General features: G+C 34.3%; 1 protein-coding gene across 1 annotated transcript in view; it reads left to right on the top strand.

Annotated features, from left to right (window-relative positions):
* The first annotated feature begins 771 nt into the window (after nt 1–771).
* Nucleotides 772–23449, top strand: part of LOC142343913 (uncharacterized) — a 37146-nt gene continuing 14468 nt past the window's right edge. The window contains exons 1-2 of the mRNA XM_075395303.1: nt 772–914; nt 1375–1694. Coding sequence (XP_075251418.1) covers nt 881–914; nt 1375–1694 — 354 coding nt within the window. The 5' untranslated portion in view covers nt 772–880. The remainder of the gene's footprint in view (nt 915–1374; nt 1695–23449) is intronic.

The raw sequence follows: 23449 nt of genomic DNA, 5'->3' as shown, positions 1-23449 counted from the left end.
TGTGAGCTATAAAAATTCACTATAATCTTGCATATTATACACAGAGTGCACTTGTAAAATCGTTCCTAAAAATCAAATTGTCTATAATCCTATTACACAGTCCTTTTCACGATAAAAAAATTAGAGATTAATTGGAGAGGGTAAAATGCTGTTGAGAAAAAGCTGTCGAGAAAATAATAATGAAGTTCCAAATTTTGAAGATACTCAAGTCGAGTAATTTGAATTTGATTTTTTTCGAAAAAAAACTATTATGAAAATTTTAAATGACTACTGAAAAAGTTATCATTGAGACAAGCTCATTAGCTTACATTATGATCATTAGCTCTCGAGCAAATTGAGAGCAAATTTTTCAGGCGAGGAGAATTTTTAGTTTTTGACTTGCAGTTTTGGGTTTTTCTTTCAAAAAATTCGAACCCGTTCTATTAATATAATTGAAGTGGCCAAAAATTACTGTTTAGAAAACTAGGCATCGATCTTAATATTATCACGCATGACCTTCATTTTATATAATTTCTACGATTGTTGGTAAAACAGTGGCGTGTACAAGTTTCAGATTGTCAATTCAGATCTAATCTCTTGGCGTAGAAAATATAATCAAACGATAGTCCAGTTAATTATATTCTAAAGTAAAAAACCAATAAATAAAAGGTATTACTTATACATCACTGTATAGATAAATATAATATACACGTATTAAAACACTCATAATGCTCAAACGCATATTTATTCATCACCGCGCGTACAGTATGTATAGTGATGGTTTTGGTATTTGATAAAAAAACTAAAACGTACGTCGTGTTTCTTTTGTGTTTAACCAAATCGCGCTCAAACGTTTGGAGCTATACAAACAAATTTTAATTGTGTGCGTTTAGTTTAGAATATGGTAAAAAATATACTGTTCGCCAACAAAAGCTGTAAGTATTATTTCCAGACTTTTTTTCAAGGGTAATACCATTTTCCATTGCGCGTTTTTTGTATGACTCATATTTCAAATACTGCAAACATTTACTTATAAAATATAACCATACTTATACAACTATAAGAGAGCTATAAGTATAGCGTGTCCTATAAAGTTGGTCTAAGCGAACATTGCAAAAGCCACAGGGCAGAGTTCAAAGGTCAAAGTTCAAATTTAATACTTGTAGAAAAAAATTGACGAATACAAGCTTAATGGAAAAAACGTTGACATTCAAATGACCACATTGATGCTCAATTGGGTTTTTGAGGTTTTCGAACATTCTTTTATCTCAACTTTATGGGACATGCTATACTATCTTTTGTCCACGCAGGGTTACAAAAACTAAAAGTTGTTCACGGGGAACAGGAAACAGGTCATAGATTTATTGTCTGTAACAACAATGTCTTAAATTTCAGGTAGAGAATTCCGAAAGTTGGGTTGGAGTTCAAAATTGACCTCATTGCTGTTCTTATTGCTGTTATCGATATCATCTCTATTCCCTCTTGCCTCTTCCCAAGAATGCTCGGACCCGTCACCCCTTAACACTGCCCAACCCTCGACCTCAGTTGAGTGTGAGTCACAAGCTGTTGACAACAACAATGATGATGTTCATTGTTGTCCAGATTACACCTGTTGCACCCTGGAGCAGATATTGCAGTTGGGGCAGGAGTGCGTGGGTGGGGAGTGCCCGGGGAGCCTAGAGTGTTGTGATGGGTACTGCTGCACTGCACTAGAGGTTAGTGAATGTGAAATATTTTTTCCCTGCGGAGAAAATTTCTGTTTTGGGGGACTTTTGGTCTTTTTGGGACGCAAGTGAGACGCACAATATTTTGTCGCTGTATTTCAATTTACGTTACATACAGTTTTTTGCAATGAACAAGGCTTACATCAATCGCAGATGACAGAGAGGAAATATTGATTTTATTCAATTCTTAAGATCCGGTTTGAAGTTTCTTTTATTTCACACAAGAATCGCGAATGATTGCATACTGAATATACTCAATACCTTGATCTCCGGTGATCCCTGACTGAAATCCAAGTCTTATATGAAACCTGTATGAATTCATAAAATAACTGATGAACCATTCATCAAATGCAAGAATCAACGGTTAAAAATATGTATAGACCTTATCAAAGCCGCATATATGATCTTAACTAAAACCAAAAAAATCATAAATGATCCAATAATGAAACCAAAGAAATCGTAAATGAGCCTAGTATGAAAAAATAAATATCCGAATTGATCCTAAAACGAAACCAAAGAAATCATAAATGATCCGAATATGAAACCAAAGAAAGCATACTGGTTTTGAAGGAAGACAATGAAAAAGCCCTGTTGGAAAATCGTAGCGTATTCTATCACCAAAAACGAAAAAGAAAAACCTGTAATAAAAAGCGTCGTAGTTTTTGTTGAAACCTAATTTCTTAAAAGGAGTTCTTGCTGGTGTTGATTTGTTTGAATTGTGATTGCCTATGTTTTCACGTATTACCAAAAGTTTTACATAATTGGCAGTTTCTATTGGTTGTCAAGCCTTTTAAGCACATGGCACGACTATCAAAAATTCATAAAAATCACATATGACCTCGTATGATTACAAAAAATTGGATTTTTCTGCTTCATTACCGACCGTAGTGCTAATTACGGCTTAATGTGTTGCTCCTGAACATCACTATTTACCTTTATAATCCTTTGCATCAAATAATTTTTTGTGTGATCCTTCTTTTAGTACTAACAAATCTATTACGACCTAGTATGACTACATAAAATCAAATATGACCCTGTATGAAGTCAAAAAATATTGTATGATCAGTGACCCGGGGAATAGTGTATTTACCATAAACTTCATAAACTCATTCTCATAGCAGAGAAAATTTATGAAGATTGAAATTTTAACAGGCTGAACAAAAATAAACTTAGAGTTTGATTTATTTCATCTTAGCACTGGGGCTTTGAAACCAATCAAATTTGATTTAAAAATAAGGACAGAGCATTTGTGATTTTTTTGTAAAAAAAACTAAGGACAGGTATCAACATGTTATAAAATTTTTAAATTTTCCTTAATCGCCGATTAAAATGACCAAATTGGCTCCTTCAGATATCATTTCTCCAGTAAGTTTGCTATATAGCTGAAGTCTCAAGTTTCTAAAAACAAAAATCACTGGATTTTTTTCTAAGTTAATGAACTCAAAGAAAATAGTGACGCAAGAACGTTTCTACAAAAATTGAAGGAAGATTTATTTTAACAGCAAAAAGGTGTTGCCCAAATGGTCAATAGATTTGCCATTTTTTATTATAATTACGTTATGATAACAAAACCTACAAGAAAACTATTTGCAATTTAGTGGGTTTTGCAAAATGGTGTGTTGCAAAATAGTGTTTTATTCGAAATTTTTCCCAGTTCTTACTGTAGTTTGCCTGATTCTTGCCCCGCAGGGTGTTAACTGCAACTGAAAAGAGTTCTAACATATCAATTTTGTGGATTGTTACAGTTTTAGAATACTGATTAGATCTCATATGACAAAAAGAAGGTTTTAAACTATTTTAAGACAAACTAAGATTTGTTAGGGTAAACAAATTGACCGTTTATATTGTTGCGCAAAAACCATAGAGACGTTTTTAATTTTGGCTGGTTCCATTTTAAGCTTTACTTTTTTTTGTGCAGCAAAAGAATAACATATTGGAAAAGTTATCTGAAACAATAGCGAAAATGATAAATGAAATGTTTTGTCTTATTGTCCTAAAAATTGCATTGCTTGTGGAAAATGGCTTGTAACATGTGACAAAACGCTTCCCGATTTATATGAGAAACAGGGAAGAAACGTGATACGGAATTTTAAAAGCTGAATAAATTATATTGACTTCCGTCTTATTACGAAAACCACCCTTCTTTGAATTGAAACAATTTATTGTTCCGACCCTCTTGAGGGGGAGGAACTATATACTCAAATGGGTTTTTTTGTACTCAAATGGGTTTTTTTGTTCAGTCAATTTTGACCGATCGATATATTCATCATACAGAGTTGTGAGTGGTATCATTAAAAAACCCCTCCAGCGTAGCATATTAAATTTAAAAGATGATTTTGGATTTCGAATTTTACAGGGATTTATCGAGGTTTGAAGTTTTGTGAAAAATAGAAGAATTTCCGTTGTTTTTAATCACATTTTCCGGAATTTTGCCTAAAATTTCGTCAATTTTGCTAAGAATTGTAAAAAATGTTAACAATTGTACTGTTTATTTTGTTTTTAGAGACAAAAAAGTATTGTTGACTTTTTTTATTTAATTGTTCTGGCTAAAATTTTGTCTACGTATTTCAAAATTCAGCCTTTTTAATCAAAAATTGTCCGAAAAAGGCTTCATTAGTCCATTTTGATTTAATTTGCCGGGAGTGCATACCCCGAAAACCACAAACACAATCTTTGTAAACTACAAAGGGAGCTAGACTAAGTTCAAATTCCGTTGAGAGTAGTCTAGAAACAAAAATTTGCCGTTTTTCGCTAACTTTACTCTATGATGATCAAAAACGCAGCATTTATTTTTAATCTTTTAACTAAAAAATTATAAAGATCTAAAGCATTCGAAACAATTGAGTGTTCTAAATGGACGAACAACAATAGCGGGGCTGGTTTTGGCCCAATCTTGGACTCTTACGATCGAAAAATAATTCGGTTTGTAATCAGTTGGTCTTTTTTTAAAAATAAAATCGAGTTTTTTTATGATAATTAAAGAACAGAACAATTCATTTCACAGCCCACTGTTGATAGTTCTAAATGGCTTCCTAAGCAATTCCAATTTATTGTATCTTATTTCCGTACTCAAAAGTTTTTGGTCGTTTTGACTTGTAAAAATCTTTTATTTTGACTAAACAGTGGATTTCTGAATTTGCCACTGTTTTTCTCTTAATTTGGTCAGCTTTTGGCTTAGTGTCAGCAAAGAAAAAATGCTTCTTCTTCCTCTTCCCCTGTTGAATTAAATTCAATTTTTTTTGCTGTATTATAAGTTAGGTTATGGTTTTTTGGCTCTGACACTACTAGATTTCACATTTTTTTTGGTTTTTAGGTACTGGCCAGTTTTTCACGTTTTTTCCTCGTTTTGTCACATTACCACATTATTGACAGTTCACAAATTAAATTATTGGCGCTCAAAGAAGGCACAAATGAGCACGTAAAAGTCTTGATAGGCATAGATTATGGTTTCAACGGCTTGGACATCCATTTCTCGAAGAATTTAATTGATTTCTGTTACGAGTGTCTTTAACTGTCTTTTTTACTTTGTCTTTGTAAAAGTATGAAATTAGCTGGATATTGACAGTACTCCTTGGCACTTTATGATGGAAAAAATGAGCTTGTATTCTGATTTGAGTTGATAGCTGATGGCTTTCATGACTATGAAAACAATTGTTTTCAAAAATAGAAAAAACTCCTTTTGACGTTGTTTAACTTCGCATTTTATGTCTATTTGGTTCCTAGTCTCGTTAAATACAGGTCACATATAACATAATTGTGGCCGAGGGAAGGTGTAAGTTACAAAATCTAATCTTTTTTTAAAAGAATTCGTTATCAATTTACTGGCTTCGGCACGGGTTTTTTGCACAAAAAATAAACAAAGAATAATTTTCGCACAAAGAATAATTTTTCTTTTCTCTCTGTATTTAAGGTTCTTTTGTAGACGAGGGCCATATTTTGAGTTCCTACAGGTCTCAGGTGCTTCTTTTGGATGAATAAACGAAACCATTTATTTTTTTAATCTGTAGCTATTGGCTTTCATGACTTTGAAAATAATTGTTTTCGAAAAAATATTTCAATAAATTTTGCCCCTTTTTTTCTTTTTGGTCTACTTTTTACCTCTTCTCATTTTTGAGAAGGCCTATAACAGAGTCTTGTCAATTGAGGAAGGCTCAATTGAATATATTTTCAGGGCCAAAAATGATTTTACGCCTGCGACAGCGTTTTCTCGCAAGGTTCAATTGAATTTTTTGTTGTCTCTATTTGTTGTCATTTTTGTGAGCAAAAAATCATTAATGACAGCTCTTAAGGCACTCCTATAAAAACGCATGTGATCGTAAACATAATGGATGTTTTCAAATGCCATCGATTGGTTTTCTTTTGAATTAAATGTCTTTAATAAATATAAGCCATTTTTTTTAAATCGTTGTTGTTTTTTTTGTTCCTTTTGTCTAAGCAATACCTAGTCTCGTTCAATACAAGTCAAATATTACATTGTCAAGAATAGGTGCAAGTGAACAAAATCTATTTTCTTTCAAGATTTTACTGGCTTCGACAGGGATTTTTTGCACAAAAAGTGAACTAATTTTTGATTTTGGTCTCTATTTAAGGTTATTTTTCTAGACTTAAAACATATTCTGAAAAAATACACGTCTCAAGCGCTTCTCTTGGGTAAATAGACGAACCTATTTCATTATTCCATTTCGTAGCTAATGGCTTCCTTGAATTTGAAAATAATTGTTTTCGAAAAAAAAACGAAAGTGTTAATTAGTTCTGCCCTTTTTCTTTTTTTTTGTTCTACTTGTTACCTATTTTCACTTATGAGATCCCACTATACCACATTTTGGCGTTTGCGGAAGGCTCGATGGAACATTTTTTTGGGGCAAAATATGTCTTTAAATCTTCGATAACGTTTTCTTGCAAGTTTCAATTGAATTTTTTTTGTTGTCTCTGTTTGTTGTTCTTTTCAGGTCTTAAGGCCCTGCTATAGAAGCGTATGTGATCATAAACATATTGGCTGTTTCCAATTGCCATCTAATGGTTTTCCTAGCCTTGAAATTAATTGTTTTTAAAAATGAAGCAATTTTTTTTATGCTGTTTTTTTGTTCTTTTTTTTTGAAGGTTACCGAGCCTTTTTATGTGGTAACATATCATTTCTAGTAAAGTACAAGTTATTTTGTTTAGTTTCAGTTTTATCCAACGCTATTTTGAGCTTGTGTAAGTTTTTAAATGAAAATAAAGTTTTGGATGTAATTAATGTTTGTTGTTTTTGTTGATTGATTTTGTTGTTCGTCTTGACTTGCTTTCTCAATAATGGCTGATCTCATCAATGTAATGCGGCATTTTTGCTCCACTGAGTTATTTGCATTTGAGACGATCTTTGTTCACACACATTTCTTTTGAAAAATATTTGAATTTTTGGGGTTTTCTATCTGTTCTTATTTGGTAGACATTTATGCCAAAAATGTGGTTGAGCGGGGTCGGAACTTGATGTGCGAACACACATTACCGAGCCTCCTTGTTTGCTCTAAAACCGTTCGAAGTGAAGAACATTTAAACTACATTTGAAACACTGTTTCTCGGACTTCAAACGGTTTGGTTAACTGACCTCAAATTCTGTGACATATCTCACCCCAGGTTGAGGTTATCGTTTGCGCTCGTTTATGACGCAGACCGTTTTTGAACGCACACAGGGGGTATGGTGCGTTCAAACATACACAGACGAGGAATTTTTTTGAACGAGCAACACAAACGCACCAAGTACTTACGGTCAAGCCAAAGTCTGCCCCATAGACGAGCCAAAAACTGCCCCATAGACGCACCAATTCTGCAGCATAGACGAGCCAAAAACTGTCCCATAGACGCACCACTTCTGCAACACAGACGAGCTAGAAACTTTATCATAGGCGAGCTAAAGTCTGCACCATACACTTTTTTACATCTTTTTTATAAACCTTATTTAAGAAATATGATGAATGTGTCCAGGTTTTTTCGTGATACCTCTTACTATCTCGAACTGCAAGAAAAACTGTCCGCACTTTAGGCGAGTTTTCCTTTGCAGCCCAAGAGAAAACAGAGGCTCTGATAGCTAAAAAGACGCAAACAGGTTCCGGATAAGCCAGAACCTAAAAAAAAACAAAATATAGCACCAAAACAACCAAATGTAGCACCATAACATATAAAGGCAAGGAAGACAGACAACATAATGGGAAAGTCCCTCTAAGGGCACAGGGAAAGCGGCACCTAAGACAAACCGATTTTTTTTCCTATTTGAAAAATCATTTTTTAATAAGCGAATAAGTCGATATTTCCGACTGAAATACGAAAATTTTTTCTAGGAAAGTTAGGCGGACCATTCTTTTAGCATTACAACCTAATTAGTAAGGGTAGTCTGGGATATTAATTTGGTTCATTTTGAACAACTCCTTGATCCGATAAAAAAGACCTATTTTTAAAATTCGCTAATCGCGAAATTCGCAAATTTCCGTATGAAAAACTAACTTTTTTCTAAGGCATGCTATACCAAAAAGTCTTTTTTTCCTATGCTCTACCTACACAGGGGATACTCCATACCGAGTTTGGTTCGATTTGAACAATTCCTTGACCTAATCAAAAAGACCTTTTTTTAAAATTATTTATTTGAAATAATCGCAAATTTCCGTATGAAAAAGTAACTTTTTTGCTAGACAAGCTATAGAAAAAATTTCTTTCGTCCTATATTTTACCTACACAACGGATACTCCATACCAAATTTGGATTGATTTGAACAACTTCTTGACCCGATAAAAAATAACTATTTTTAAAATTCGCTATTCGCGAAATTCGCAAACTTCCGTATGAAAAACTAACTTTTTTGCTAGACAAGCTTTAGCAAAAATTCTTTTTGTTCTAGACTCTAACTACACTGGTGAAACTCCATACCAAGTTTGATTCAATTTAAACAACTCTATGGCCTAACCAAAAAAACCTATTTTTAAAATTCAATAATTGCAATCTATTCGAAATAATTGCAACTTTCCGTATGAAGAACTAACTTTTTTCCTAGGCAGGCTATAGCAAAAATTCTTTTCCTGCTAGACTCTAACTACACTTTTGATACTCCATACCGAGTTTGGTTCGATTTGGACATCTCCTTGACCCAATAAAATAGACCTATTTTTAAAATTATTTATTTGAAATAATAGCAAATTTCTGTATGAAAAACTTTTTTGCTAGACAAGCTATAGAAAAAATTCCTTTCGTCCTGTATTCTACCTACACAAGGGATACTCCGTACCAAATTTGGATTGATTTGAACAACTTCGTGACCCGATAAAAAAGAACTTTTTTTAAAATTCGCTATTCGCGAAATTCGCAAATTTCCGTATGAAAAATTAACTTTTTTGCTAGACAAGCTATACGAAAAATTCTTTTTGTTCAACACTATACTTATACAGGAGATACTCCATACCAAGTTGGTTCAATTTGGACAACTGTATGACCTAATCAAAAAGACCTATTTTCAAAATTATTAAAAATTAACTATTCGAAATAATCGCAAATTTCCGTATGAAAACCTAACTTTTTTCCTAGGCAAGCTATAACGACAATTCTTTTTTTCCTATGCCCTAACTACACAGGGAATACTCCATACCAAGTTTGGTTTGATTTGAACAACTCCTTGACCCGATGAAAAAGACCTATTTTTAAAATTCCTTTTTCGAGAAACTCAAAAAGTTCCGTATGAAATACTACCTTTTTTCCTAGGCAAACTATACCAAAAAATCTTTTTGTCTTACATTCTAATTACACTAGTGATACTCCATGCCGAGTTTAATTTGATTTGAACAACTCCTTGACCCATTAAAATTTAACTATTTTTTAAAATTATTTAAAATTAATTATTCGAATTAACCGGAAATTAACGTACGAAAAACTAACTTCCTTCCTAGGCAAGCTACACTAAAATATTTTTTTTGTCTCAGAGTCTACTTACCCTGGGGATACTCCATACCAAATTTGGTTTGATTTGAACAACTTTTTGATCCGATAAAAAAGACCTATTTTTAAAATTCCTTTTTCGAGAAATTCAAAAATTTCCGTATGAAATATTAAATTTTTTCTAGGATAGCTATACCAAAAATTCTTTTTCTCTCAGAGTCTACCTACACTGGTGATACTCCATACCAGGTTTGGTTTGATTTGAACAACTCTTTGACCCAATAAAATTTAACTATTTTTTAAAATTATTTAAAATTAATTTTTCGAATTAATCGGAAATTAACGTACGAAAAACTAACTTGCTTCCTAGGCAAGCTACACCAAAATATTTTTTTGTCTCAGAGTTTACTTACTTTGGAGATTCTCCATGCCAAGTTTGGTTTGAGTTGAACAATTTTTTGATCCGATAAACAAGACTTATTTTTACAATTCCTTTTTCGAGAAATTCAAAAAGTTCCGTTTGATATACTCACTTTTTTTCTAGGCAAGCTATACCAAAAATTATTTTTGTCTCATAGTCTACCTACTCTGGGGATACTCCATACCAAGTTTGGTTTGATTTGAACAACTCTTTGACCCGATAAAATTTAACTATTTTTTAAAATTATTTAAAATTAATTATTCGAATTAATCGGAAATTAACGTACGAAAAACTAACTTCCTTCCTAGGCAAGCTATACCAAAAATTTCTTTTCTTTTACACTCTACATACCCTGGGATGACTCCATACAAAGTTTGGTTTGATTTGAACAACTCCTTGACCCGATGAAAAAGACCTATTTTTAAAATTCGTTATTCGAGAAATACGCAAATTCCCGTTTGAAAAACTAACTTTTGTCCTAATTAAGCTATACAAAAAATTCCTTTTTTCTATGCTCTAACTACACAGGCAATACTACATACCAAGTTGGGTTCGATTTGGACAACTCCTTGAACCGATGAGAAGTAACCGAGCATTCAGTCGCTATGCCCTGTTTTTAATTGGCACCAAACGCTAGTTCGTTTATAGTTTCCCGAAGGGCGCATCAAAAGCATTCAACATAGTCTTAAAAGTTTTGTGCGATGATATCGCAACTCATATTAACCGGTTATCAACATAAACACTCTGATTACAGAAAACTTAAAGATCGAGCAGTGAGCATGTGGTCATTTTCGGAGGTTCGAGATCGAAAATCGTTAATAACTTCTAAAATACTAACCAATCTAAACCTATATGCAGTACCTAGTTATTACTTTCTACATAAAACAAGTAGTAAAACAAGCTATAGTACATCACTTTTGGACCATCCATGCACGAAAAATTTCAAAATGCACGTTTGGTACCCCCCAAGACCTCAAGGGGGGTGCACCACATGCAGAGGCAAAATTCACCACCAAGACCGCTGAAAACCCATATGCAGCACCTAGTTATTAGTTTCTACATATAACAAGGAGTAAAACAAGCCATAGTACATCACTTTTGGACCATCCATGCACGAAAAATTTCAAAATGCACGTTTGGTACCCCCCAAGACCTCAAGGGGGGTGCACCACATGCAGAGGCAAAATTCACCACCAAGACCACTAAAAACCTATATGGAGCACCTAATATCTAGTTTCTACGTATAACAAGGAGTAAAATGAGCTATAGAACATAATTTTTGGACCATTCTAGCCCGAAAAATTTCAAAATGCACCTTTGGTACCAAACACCTCAATTTGGGCAGTTACAGAGCTACAGAGACGAAATTTGGTGTTTTCCTGCCGATGAACGCACTGAAAAATGATATGGGTGCACTCAGGGCATGTTACTGTCACTTAGTTAACCAATAAAAACATCCAGTACAGCTGTTTTACAACACAGAAATTTCGACCATCATGAATTTCGAGGTTTTGCAGTAATTCTCTAGTTTACCCCCAAAATACTACAAACCACTGGCCAATTGTCATGAGAACATTTATCAGCAGTAACGAGGTGCTTAATACCAAGCGATTGCGCTTATGTTGAGCAAATTTGGTTCTGTAGTTATTGAGAAATTAATGGAAACAACTTTAAACGTAGTAATTTTTTTTCAAAATTATCCCATCTCAGTTGAAATTATATCAAAATGCATGTCTCAAACGGCTGGTTGAGCAAAAAATAACAGACCTCTTGCTTTGAGCATATCATGGCTGACATTCAGAAAGTTTTGTAATACGAAATTTCAGTTTCCATAACTCCAAAACAATCATTTTTGCAGGTTGTACCGAAATGCACAGAAAAAGCAGTAAAAAAGTCCGAGTGTTTGCGTTTTTGAACACAAAACTTTTTTTGTTTAAGACTGCTATTTAATTATTACCAGAAAGTACATGAATTGAGAAAGATAACAAGCCTACGAACATACAAATTGATACGGTAATCGTGAAGATATCAATAAATCTGCTTAATGAGGTAATATGTAAGGTTAAATTTTCTTCCAGTTTCAAGCCAAATTGTTACAATCTACTCAATATTTACCATTAACATAACTTTCTACAATAAAGAAGCACTGAATATCAAGCTATTCAGACTATTTTGAGCCAATTTAAATCAGTAGTTGATGAGTAACTAAAATAAACATCATTGGACATGCTCAAATTTTTTCCAAAAAACTCAGTTTTTAGTAGATATTATCTTAAAAAATGCGTCGAAAACGTTTGAAAGACAATAAATTATACACTTCGTGCTTTCATAATAACATGGTTACCTCTTGCAATTGTTATTATACAAAAACTTTTTTGCATTTTAGTTTTGCAGCTGTACCGATATGCTTTTCTTAAACATAAATAGTAGGAATATGAATTGCTTTGTTGCTGATTCCTATTAGTTTGACTCTATGTCTTTCTCTGGCCTAAACCTCAATGCAGGTAGTAATTGGAGGCCAGGCACAGATTAACATCATGTATATACTGCAATGGTAACATTTTTGATGTGATATTAAACGTTTTTAAATGTGTAAAAAACGGCGCCGCGAAATTTGTTAAATGGCACTCTTATGAAAGTTCCAAATTTTTTTCAGGGACTTCCTATAGCAGAATGGCCTTAGAAGTGATGTGAACCTGTAGCTAGGAGCGTAAAACTGGGGTCGATAAGTATTTTCCCGTCAACTGACATTTCTCTACCACCTTTTAAGAGGTTTTCTATCTACTTTTAGCTCTGATAACCTTATGAAAGGAGTCATTTTTGCATTATATTATATACGACTGTTTTATTCGAACTCAGTTAGTCCAATGGGCTCATCTTACATGCCAGACAATAATAAAAGTCCATGCCGACCTTTACCGCCTGGCCAGCGGAGCCTAAATTTTGCTTTTCTTAAAAATAAATAGTAGGAATATGAATTGCTTTGTTGCTGATTCCTATTAGTTTGACTCTATGTCTTTCTCTGGCCAAAACCTCAATATAGGTAGTATTTGGAGGCCATTCACACGTTAACATTATGAATATACGGCAATGGTAAATTTTTTGATGAGATTTTAAACGTTTTTAAATGTGTAAATAATGGCGCCGCAAAAAATGTTAAGTGGCCTTTTTATGAAGGTTTCAAACTTTTTTTAGGGACCTCCTATAGCAAAACAGCCTTAGTACTGAAGTGAACTTATAGCTAGGGGTATAAAACTGGGGTCGAAAATTTTTTTTTCCGACAATTGAATTTCTCTACCAGCTTTTAAGAGGTTTTCTACCTACTTACAGCTCTGATAACCTTATGAAAGGAGTCATTTTTGCATTATATTATATACGACTGTTTTATTTGAACTCAGTTAGTCCAATGGGCTCATCCTACATGCCAGACAATAATAAAAGTCCATGCCGACCTTTACCGGCTGGCCAGCGGAGCCTAACTTTTGCTTTTCTTAAAAATAAATAGTAGGAATATGAATTGCTTTGTTGCTGATCCCTATTAGTTTGACTCTATGTCTTTCTCTGGCCAAAAGCTCAATATAGGTAGTATTTGGAGGCCATTCACACGTTAACATTATGGATATACGGCAATGGTAAAATTTTTGATGAGATATTAAACGTTTTTAAATGTGTAAATAATGGCGCCGCAAAAAATGTTAAGTGGCCTTTTTATGAAGGTTTCAAACTTTTTTAGGGACCTCCTATAGCAAAACAGCCTTAGTACTGAAGTGAACTTATAGCTAGGGGTATAAAACTGGGGTCGAAAATTTTTTTTTCCGACAATTGAATTTCTCTACCAGCTTTTAAGAGGTTTTCTACCTACTTACAGCTCTGATAACCTTATGAAAGGAGTCATTTTTGCATTATATTATATACGACTGTTTTATTTGAACTCAGTTAGTCCAATGGGCTCATCCTACATGCCAGACAATAATAAAAGTCCATGCCGACCTTTACCGGCTGGCCAGCGGAGCCTAAATTTTGCTTTTCTTAAAAATAAATAGTAGGAATATGAATTGCTTTGTTGCTGATCCCTATTAGTTTGACTCTATGTCTTTCTCTGGCCAAAAGCTCAATATAGGTAGTATTTGGAGGCCATTCACACGTTAACATTATGGATATACGGCAATGGTAAAATTTTTGATGAGATATTAAACGTTTTTAAATGTGTTAATAATGGCGCCGCAAAAAATGTTAAGTGGCCTTTTTATGAAAGTTTCAAACTTTTTTAGGGACCTCCTATAGCAAAACAGCCTTAGTACTGAAGTGAACTTATAGCTAGGGGCATAAAACTGGGGTCGAAAATTTTTTTTTCCGACAATTGAATTTCTCTACCAGCTTTTAAGAGGTTTTCTACCTACTTACAGCTCTGATAACCTTATGAAAGGAGTCATTTTTGCATTATATTATATACGACTGTTTTATTTGAACTCAGTTAGTCCAATGGGCTCATCTTACATGCCAGACAATAATAAAAGTCCATGCCGACCTTTACCGGCTGGCCAGCGGAGCCTAAATTTTGCTTTTCTTAAAAATAAATAGTAGGAATATGAACTGCTTTGTTGCTGATCCCTATTAGTTTGACTCTATGTCTTTCTCTGGCCAAAAGCTCAATATAGGTAGTATTTGGAGGCCATTCACACGTTAACATTATGGATATACGGCAATGGTAAAATTTTTGATGAGATATTAAACGTTTTTAAATGTGTAAATAATGGCGCCGCAAAAAATGTTAAGTGGCCTTTTTATGAAGGTTTCAAACTTTTTTAGGGACCTCCTATAGCAAAACAGCCTTAGTACTGAAGTGAACTTATAGCTAGGGGCATAAAACTGGGGTCGAAAATTTTTTCTCGAGAATTGGAATTTCTCTACCAGCTTTTAAGAGGTTTTCTACCTACTTACAGCTCTGATAACATTATGAAAGGTGACATTTTTGCATATATTATATATTACTGTTTTTAATAGAGTTCATTAGGTGCAATTGGCTCAACTTACATGCCAGACAATAATAAAGTCCATGCCGACCTTTGCCGGCTGGCCAGCGGAGCCTAAATGTTGCTTTTCTTAAAAATAAATAGAAGGTATATGAACTGCTTTGTTGCTGATACCTATTTGTTTGACTCTATGTCTTTCTCTGGCCACAACCTCAATGTAGGTAGTATTTGGAGGCCAGTCACACGTTAACATCATGTATATACTGCAATGGTAACATTTTTGATGTGATATTAAACGTTTTAAAATGTGTAAATAATGGGGCCGCAAAAATTGTTAATTGGCACTTTTATGAAGGTTCCAAACTTTTTTAGGGACCTCCTATAGCAGAACAGCCTTAGTACTGAAGTGAACTTATAGCTAGTGGCATAAAACTGGGTTCGAAATTTTTTTCCCGACAACTGAAATTTATCACCTTTTAAGAGGTTTTCTATCTACTTACAGCTCTGATAACAATATGAAAGGTGACATTTTTGCATTATATTATATATGACTGTTTTATTTGAGTTCATTAGGTCCAATTGGATCAACTTACATGCCAGACAATAATAAAAGTCCATGCCGACCTTTACCGGCTGGCCTGCGAAACCTAAATAATGCTTTTCTTTAATATAAATAGTAGGAATTTGAATTGCTTTGTTGCTGATTTCTATTAATTTGACTCTATGTCTTTCTCTGGCCGTAACGTCAATGTAGGTAGTATTTGGATGCCAGCCACACGTTAACCTCATGTATATACTGCAAGGGTAACATTTTGATGTGATATTAAACGTTTTTAAATGTGTAAATAATGTCACCGCAAAAATTGTTAAGTGGCACTTTTATGGAGGTTCCAAACCTTTTTTAGGGACCTCCTATAGCAAAACAGCCTTAGTACTGAAGTGAACTTATAGCTAGGGGCATAAAACTGGGGTCGGAAATTTTTTACCCGACAATTGAATTTTCTCTACCAGCTTTTAAGAGGTTTTCTATCTACTTACAACTCTGATAACAATATGAAAGGTTACGTTTTTGCATTATATCATATTAATGACTGTTTTATTTGAGTTCATTAGTTCCAATTGGCTCAACTTACATGCAAGACAATAATAAAAGTCCATGCCGACCTTTACCGGCTGGCCAGCGGAGCCTAGATAATGCTTTTCTTTAAAATAAATAGTAGGAATTTGAATTGCTTTGTTGCTGATTCCTATTAGTTTGACTCTATGTCTTTCTCTGGCCAAAACGTCAATGTAGATAGTTTTTGGATGCGATCCACACGTTAATATCATGTATATACTGCAAGGGTTACCTTTTGATGTGACATTAAACTTTTTTAAATGTGTAAATAATAGCGCCGCAAAAATTGTTATGTGGCACTTTTATGAAGGTTCCAAACTTTTTTAGGGACCTCCTATAGCAAAAGGGCCTTAGTTCTGAAGTGAACCTGTAGCTAGGGGCATAAAACTGGGGTCGAAAATTTTTTTCCCGACAATTGAAATTTCTCTACCAGCTTTTAAGAGGTTTTCTATCTACTTACAGCTCTGATAACATTATTAGAGGTGACATTTTTGCATTATATTAAATTTGACTGTTTCATTTGAGTCCATTAGGTCCAATTGGCTCAAATTACATGCCAGACAAAAAAAAAGTTGATGCCGACTTTTACCGGCTGGCCAGCGGAGCCTAAATGTTGCTTTTCTTAAAAATAAGTAGTAGGAATATGAATTGCTTTGTTGCTGATTCCTATTAGTTTGACTCTTTGTCTTTCTCTGGCCAAAACCTCAATGTAGGTAGTATTTGGAGGCCAGCCACACGTTAAAATCATGTATATACCGCAATGATAACGTTTTTGATGTGATATTAAACGTTTTTAATTGTGTAAATAATGTCACCGCAAAAATTGTTAAGTGGCACTTTTATGGAGGTTCCAAACTTTTTTAGGGACCTCCTATAGCAGAACAGCCCTAAAACTGAAGTGAACTTATAGCTAGGGGCATAAAACTGGGGTCGAGTGTTTTTTTTCCGACAATTGAAATTTCTCTACCAGCTTTTAAGAGGTTTTCTATCTACTTACAGCTTTGATAACATTATGAAAAGTGACATTTTTGCATTATGTTATATATGACTGTTTTAATTGAGTTCATTAGGTCCAATTGGCTCAAATTACATGCCAAACAATAACAAAGGTTCATGCCGACATTTGCCGGCTGACCAGCGGAGCCTAAATGTTGCTTTTCTTAAAAATAAATAGTAGGAATATGAAATGCTTTGTTGCTGATTCTATTAGTTTGACTCTATGTCTTTCTCTGGCCAAAACCTCAATGTAGGTAGTATTTGGAGGCCAGAACATGTTAACATCATGTATATACTGCAATGGTAACATTTTTGATGTGACATTAAACGTTTTTGAATGTGATATTAAACGTTTTTAAATGTGTAAATAATATCACCGCAAAAATTGTTAAGTGGCACTTTTATGGAGGTTCCAAACTTTATTAGGGACCTCCTATAGCAGAACAGCCCTAGAACTGAAGTGAACTTATAGCTAGGGGCATATAACTGGGGTCGAAAATTTTTTTCCCGACAATTGAAATTTCTCTACCAGCTTTTAAGAGGTTTTCTATCTACTTACAGCTCTGATAACATTATGAGAGGTGACATTTTTGCATTATGTTAAATATGACTGTTTTATTTGAGTTCATTAAGTCCAATTGGCTCAACTTACATGCCAGACAGTAATAAAAGTCCATACCGACCTTTACCGGCTGGCCAGCGGAGCCTAAATGTTGCTTTTCTTAAAAATAAATAGTAGGAATATGAATTGCTTTGTTGCTGATTCCTATTAGTTTGACTCTAAGTCTTTCTCTGGCCAAAACCTCAATGTAGGTAGTATTTGGAGGCCAGACACATGTTAACATCATGTATATACTGCAAAGGTGACATTTTTGATGTGACATTAAACGTTTTTAAATGTGTAAATAATGTCACCGCAAAAATTGTTAAGTGGCACTTTTATGAAGGTACCAATCTTTTTTAGGGACCTCCTATAGAAGAACGGCCTTAGAACTGAAATTAACTTATAGCTAGGGTCATAAAACTGAGGTCGAAATTTTTTTCTCGAGAATTGGAATTTCTCTACCAGCTTTTAAGAGGTTTTCTATCTACTTACAGCTCTGATAACATTATGAAAGGTGACATTTTTGCATTATGTTATATATGACTGTTTTATTTGAGTTCAATAGGTCCGATTGGCTCAACCTACATGCCAGACAATAATAAAAGTCCATGCCGACCTTTACCGGCTGGCCCGCGAAACCTAAATGTTGCTTTTCTTAAAAATAAATAGTAGGTATATGAATTGCTTTGTTGCTGATACCTATTTGTTTGACTCTATGTCTTTCTCTTGCCACAATTTCAATGTAGGTAGTATTTTGAGGCCAGTCACACGTTAACATCATGTATATACCGCAATGGTAACTTTTTTGATGTGATATTAAACGTTTTTAAATGTGTAAATAATGTCACCGCAAAAATTGTTAAGTGGCACATTTATGAAGGTTCCAAACTTTTTTAGGGACCTCCTATAGAAGAACGGCCTTAGAACTGAAGTGTACTTATAGATAGGGTCATACAACTGGGGTCGAAAATTTTATTCTCGACAATTGGAATTTCTCTATTAGCTTTTAAGAGGTTTTCTATCTACTTACAGCTCTGATAACATTAGGAAAGGTGACATTTTTGCATTATATTACATATAACTGTTTTATTTGAGTTTTTTAGGTCCAATTGGTTCAACTTACGTGCCAGACAATAATAAAAAACCATGCCGACTTCTACCGGCTGGCCAGCGGAGCCTAAATGTTGCTTTTCTTGAAAATAAATAGTAGGAATATGAATTGCTTTGTTGCTGATTCCTATTAGTTTGACTCAATGTCTTTCTCTGACCACAACCTCAATGTAGGTAGTATTTGTAGGGCAGTCACACGTTAACATCATGTATATACTGCAATGGTAACATTTTTGATGTGATATTAAACGTTTTTAAATGTGTAAATAATGTCACCGCAAAAATTGTTGAGTGGCACTTTTATGAAGGTTCCAAACTTTTTAGGGACCTCCTATAGCAAAACGGCCTTAGTACTGAAGTGAACTTATAGCTAGGGGCATGAAACTGGGGTCGAATTTTTTTTCCCGACAATTGAAATTTCTCTACCAGCTTTTAAGAGGTTTTCTATCTACTTACAGCTCTGATAACATTATGAAAAGTGACATTTTTGCATTATATTATATATGATTGTTTTATGTGAGTTCATTAGGCCCAATTGGCTCAACCTACATGCCAGACAATAGTAAAAGTCCATGCCGACCTTTACCGGCTGGCCAGCGGAGCCTAAATGTTGCTTTTCTTAAAAATCAATAGTAGGAATATGAATTGCTTTGTTGCTGATTCCTATTAGTTTGACTCTATGTCTTTCTCTGGCCACAACCCCAATGTAGGTAGTTTTTCAAGACCGCTCACACGTTAACATCAAGTATATACTGCAATGGTAACATTTATGATGTGATATTAAACGTTTTTATATTTGTAAATATGTCACCGCAAAAATTGTTAAGTGGCACTTTTATGAAGGTTCCAATTTTTTAGGGACCTCCTATATCAGAACGGCCTTAGTACTGAAGTCAACTTATAGCTAGGGGCATAAAACTGGGGTCGAAATTTTTTTTCCCGACAATTGAAATTTCTCTACCAGCTTTTAAGAGGTTTTCTATCTACTTACAGCTCTGATAACATTATGAAAAGTGACATTTTTGCATTATATTATATATGATTGTTGTATGTGAGTTCATTAGGTCCAATTGGCTCAACTTACATGCCAGACAATAGTAAAAGTCCATGCCGACCTTTACCGGCTGGCCAGCGGAGCCTAAATGTTGCTTTTCTTAAAAATAAATAATAGGAATGTGAATTGCTTTGTTGCTGATTCCTATTAGTTTGACTCTATGTCTTTTTCTTGCCAAAACCTCAATGTAGGTAGTATTTGGAGGCCAGCCACACGTTAACATCAAGTATATACTGCAATGGTAACATTTATGATGTGATATTAAACGTTTTTATATGTGTAAATATGTCACCGCAAAAATTGTTAAGTGGCACTTTTAAGAAGGTTCCAAACTTTTTAGGGACCTCCAATAGCAGAACGGCCTTAGTACTGAAGTGTACCCATAGCTAGGGGCATAAAACAGGGGTCGAAAATTTTTTTTTCTTGACAATTGAATTTTCCTTACCAGCTTTTAAGAGGTTTTCTATCTACTTACAGCTTTGATAACATTATGAAAAGTGACATTTTTGCATTATATTAGATATGACTGTTTTAATTGAGTTCATTAGGTCCAATTGGCTCAACTTACATGTCAAACAATAACAAAAGTTCATGCCAACCTTTACCGGCTGGCCAGCGGAGCCTAAATGTTGCTTTTCTTAAAAATAAATAGTAGGAATATGAATTGCTTTTTTGCTGATTCCTATTAGTTTGACTCTATGTCTTTTTCTGGCCAAAACCTCAATGTAGGTAGTATTTGGAGGCCAGCCACACGTTAACATCAAGTATATACTGCAATGGTAACATTAATGATGTGATATTAAATGTTTTTATATTTGTAAATATGTCACCGCAAAAATTGTTAAGTGGCACTTTTATGAAGCTTCCAATTTTTTAGGGACCTCCTATAGCAGAAAGGCCCTAGAACTGAAGTGAACTTATACATAGGGGCATAAAACTGGGGTCGAAATTTTTTTCATGACAATTGAAATTTCTCTACCAGCTTTTAAGAGGTTTTCTATCTACTTACAGCTCTGATAACATTATGAAAAGTGACATTTTTGCATTATATTATATATGATTGTTTTATGTGAGTTCATTAGGTCCAAGTGGCTCAACTTACATGCCAGACAATAGTAAAAGTCCATGCCGACCTTTACCGGCTGGCCCGCGAAACCTAAATGTTGCTTTTCTTAAAAATAAATAGTAGGTATATGAATTGCTTTGTTGCTGATACCTATTTGTTTGACTCTATGTCTTTCTCTCGCCACAATCTCAATGTAGGTAGTATTTTGAGGCCAGTCTCACGTTAACATCATAAATATACCGCAATGGTAACCTATTTGATGTGATATTAAACGTTTTTAAATGTGTAAATAATGTCACCGCAAAAATTGTTAAGTGGCACTTTTATGAAGGTACCAATCTTTTTTAGGGAGCTCCTATAGAAAAACGGCCTTAGAACTGAAGTGAACTTATATCTAGAGTCATAAAACTGGGGTCGAATTTTTTTTCTCGACAATTGGAATTTCTCTACCAGCTTTTAAGAGGTTTTCTATCTACTTACAGCTCTGATAACATTATGAAAGGTGACATTTTTGCATTATGTTATATATGACTGTTTTATTTGAGTTCAATAGGTCCGATTGGCTCAACTTACATGCCAGACAATAATAATAGTTCATGCCAACCTTTGCCGGCTGACCAGCGGAGCCTAAATTTTGCTTTTCTTAAAAATAAATAGTAGGAATATGAATTGCTTTGTTGCTGATTCCTATTAGTTTGACTCTATGTCTTTTTCTGGCCAAAACCTCAATGTAGGTACTTCTTGGAGGCCAGCCACACGTTAACATCAAGTATATACTGCAATGGTAACATTTATGATGTGATATTAAACGTTTTTATATTTGTAAATATGTCACCGCAAAAATTGTTAAGTGACACTTTTATGAAGCTTCCAATTTTTTAGGGACCTCCTATAGCAGAACGGCCCTAGAACTGAAGTGAACTTATAGATAGGGGCATAAAACTGGGGTCGAAATTTTTTTCCTGACAATTGAAATTTCTCTACCAGCTTTTAAGAGGTTTTCTATCTACTTACAGCTCTGATAACATTATGAAAAGTGACATTTTTGCATTATATTATATATGATTGTTTTATGTGAGTTCATTAGGTCCAAGTGGCTCAACTTACATGCCAGACAATAGTAAAAGTCCATGCCGACCTTTACCGGCTGGCCCGCGAAACCTAAATGTTGCTTTTCTTAAAAATAAATAGTAGGTATATGAATTGCTTTGTTGCTGATACCTATTTGTTTGACTCTATGTCTTTCTCTGGCCACAAGCTCAATGTAGGTAGTATTTTGAGGCCAGTCACACGTTAACATCATGTATATACCGCAATGGTAACCTATTTGATGTGATATTAAACGTTTTTAAATGTGTAAATATGTCACCGCAAAAATTGTTAAGTGGCACTTTTATGAAGGTACCAATCTTTTTTAGGGAGCTCCTATAGAAAAACGGCCTTAGAACTGAAGTGAACCTATAGCTGGGGTCATAAAACTGGGGTCGAAATTTTCTCGACAATTGGAATTTCTCTACCAGCTTTTAAGAGGTTTTCTATCTACTTACAGCTCTGATAACATTATGAAAGGTGACATTTTTGCATTATGTTATATATGACTGTTTTATTTGAGTTCAATAGGTCCGATTGGCTCAACTTACATGCCAGACAATAATAAAAGTTCATGCCAACCTTTGCCGGCTGACCAGCGGAACCTAAATTTTGCTTTTCTTAAAAATAAATAGTAGGAATATGAATTGCTTTGTTGCTGATTCCTATTAGTTTGACTCTGTCTTTTTCTGGCCAAAACCTCAATGTAGGTACTATTTGGAGGCCAGCCACACGTTAACATCAAGTATATACTGCAATGGTAACATTTATGATGTGATATTAAACGTTTTTATATTTGTAAATATGTCACCGCAAAAATTGTTAAGTGGCACTTTTATGAAGCTTCCAATTTTTTAGGGACCTCCTATAGCAGAACGGCCCTAGAACTGAAGTGAACTTATAGATAGGGGCATAAAACTGGGGTCGAAATTTTTTTTCCCGACAATTGAAATTTCTCTACCAGCTTTTAAGAGGTTTTCTATCTACTTACAGCTCTGATAACATTATGAAAAGTGACATTTTTGCATTATATTATATATGATTGTTTTATGTGAGTTCATTATGTCCAAATGGCTCAACTTACATGCCAGACAATAATAAAAGTCCATGCCGACCTTTACCGGCTGGCCAGCGGAGCCTAAATGTTGCTTTTCTTAAAAATAAATAATAGGAATATGAATTGCTTTGTTGCTGATACCTATTTGTTTGACTCTATGTCTTTCTCTGGCCACAACCTCAATGTAGGTAGTATTTTGAGGCCAGTCACACGTTAACATCATGTATATACCGCAATGGTAACCTATTTGATGTGATATTAAGCGTTTTTAAATGTGTAAATATGTCACCGCAAAAATTGTTAAGTGGCACTTTTATGAAGGTACCAATCTTTTTTAGGGAGCTCCTATAGTAAAACGGC

Source organism: Convolutriloba macropyga, chromosome 8, assembly GCF_964194025.1.
Source record: "Convolutriloba macropyga chromosome 8, txConMacr16.3, whole genome shotgun sequence".
Taxonomy (NCBI): domain Eukaryota; kingdom Metazoa; phylum Xenacoelomorpha; order Acoela; family Convolutidae; genus Convolutriloba; species Convolutriloba macropyga.
Note: the sequence above shows the minus strand (reverse complement) of the source record. Positions and strands in the feature narration are given on the sequence as shown.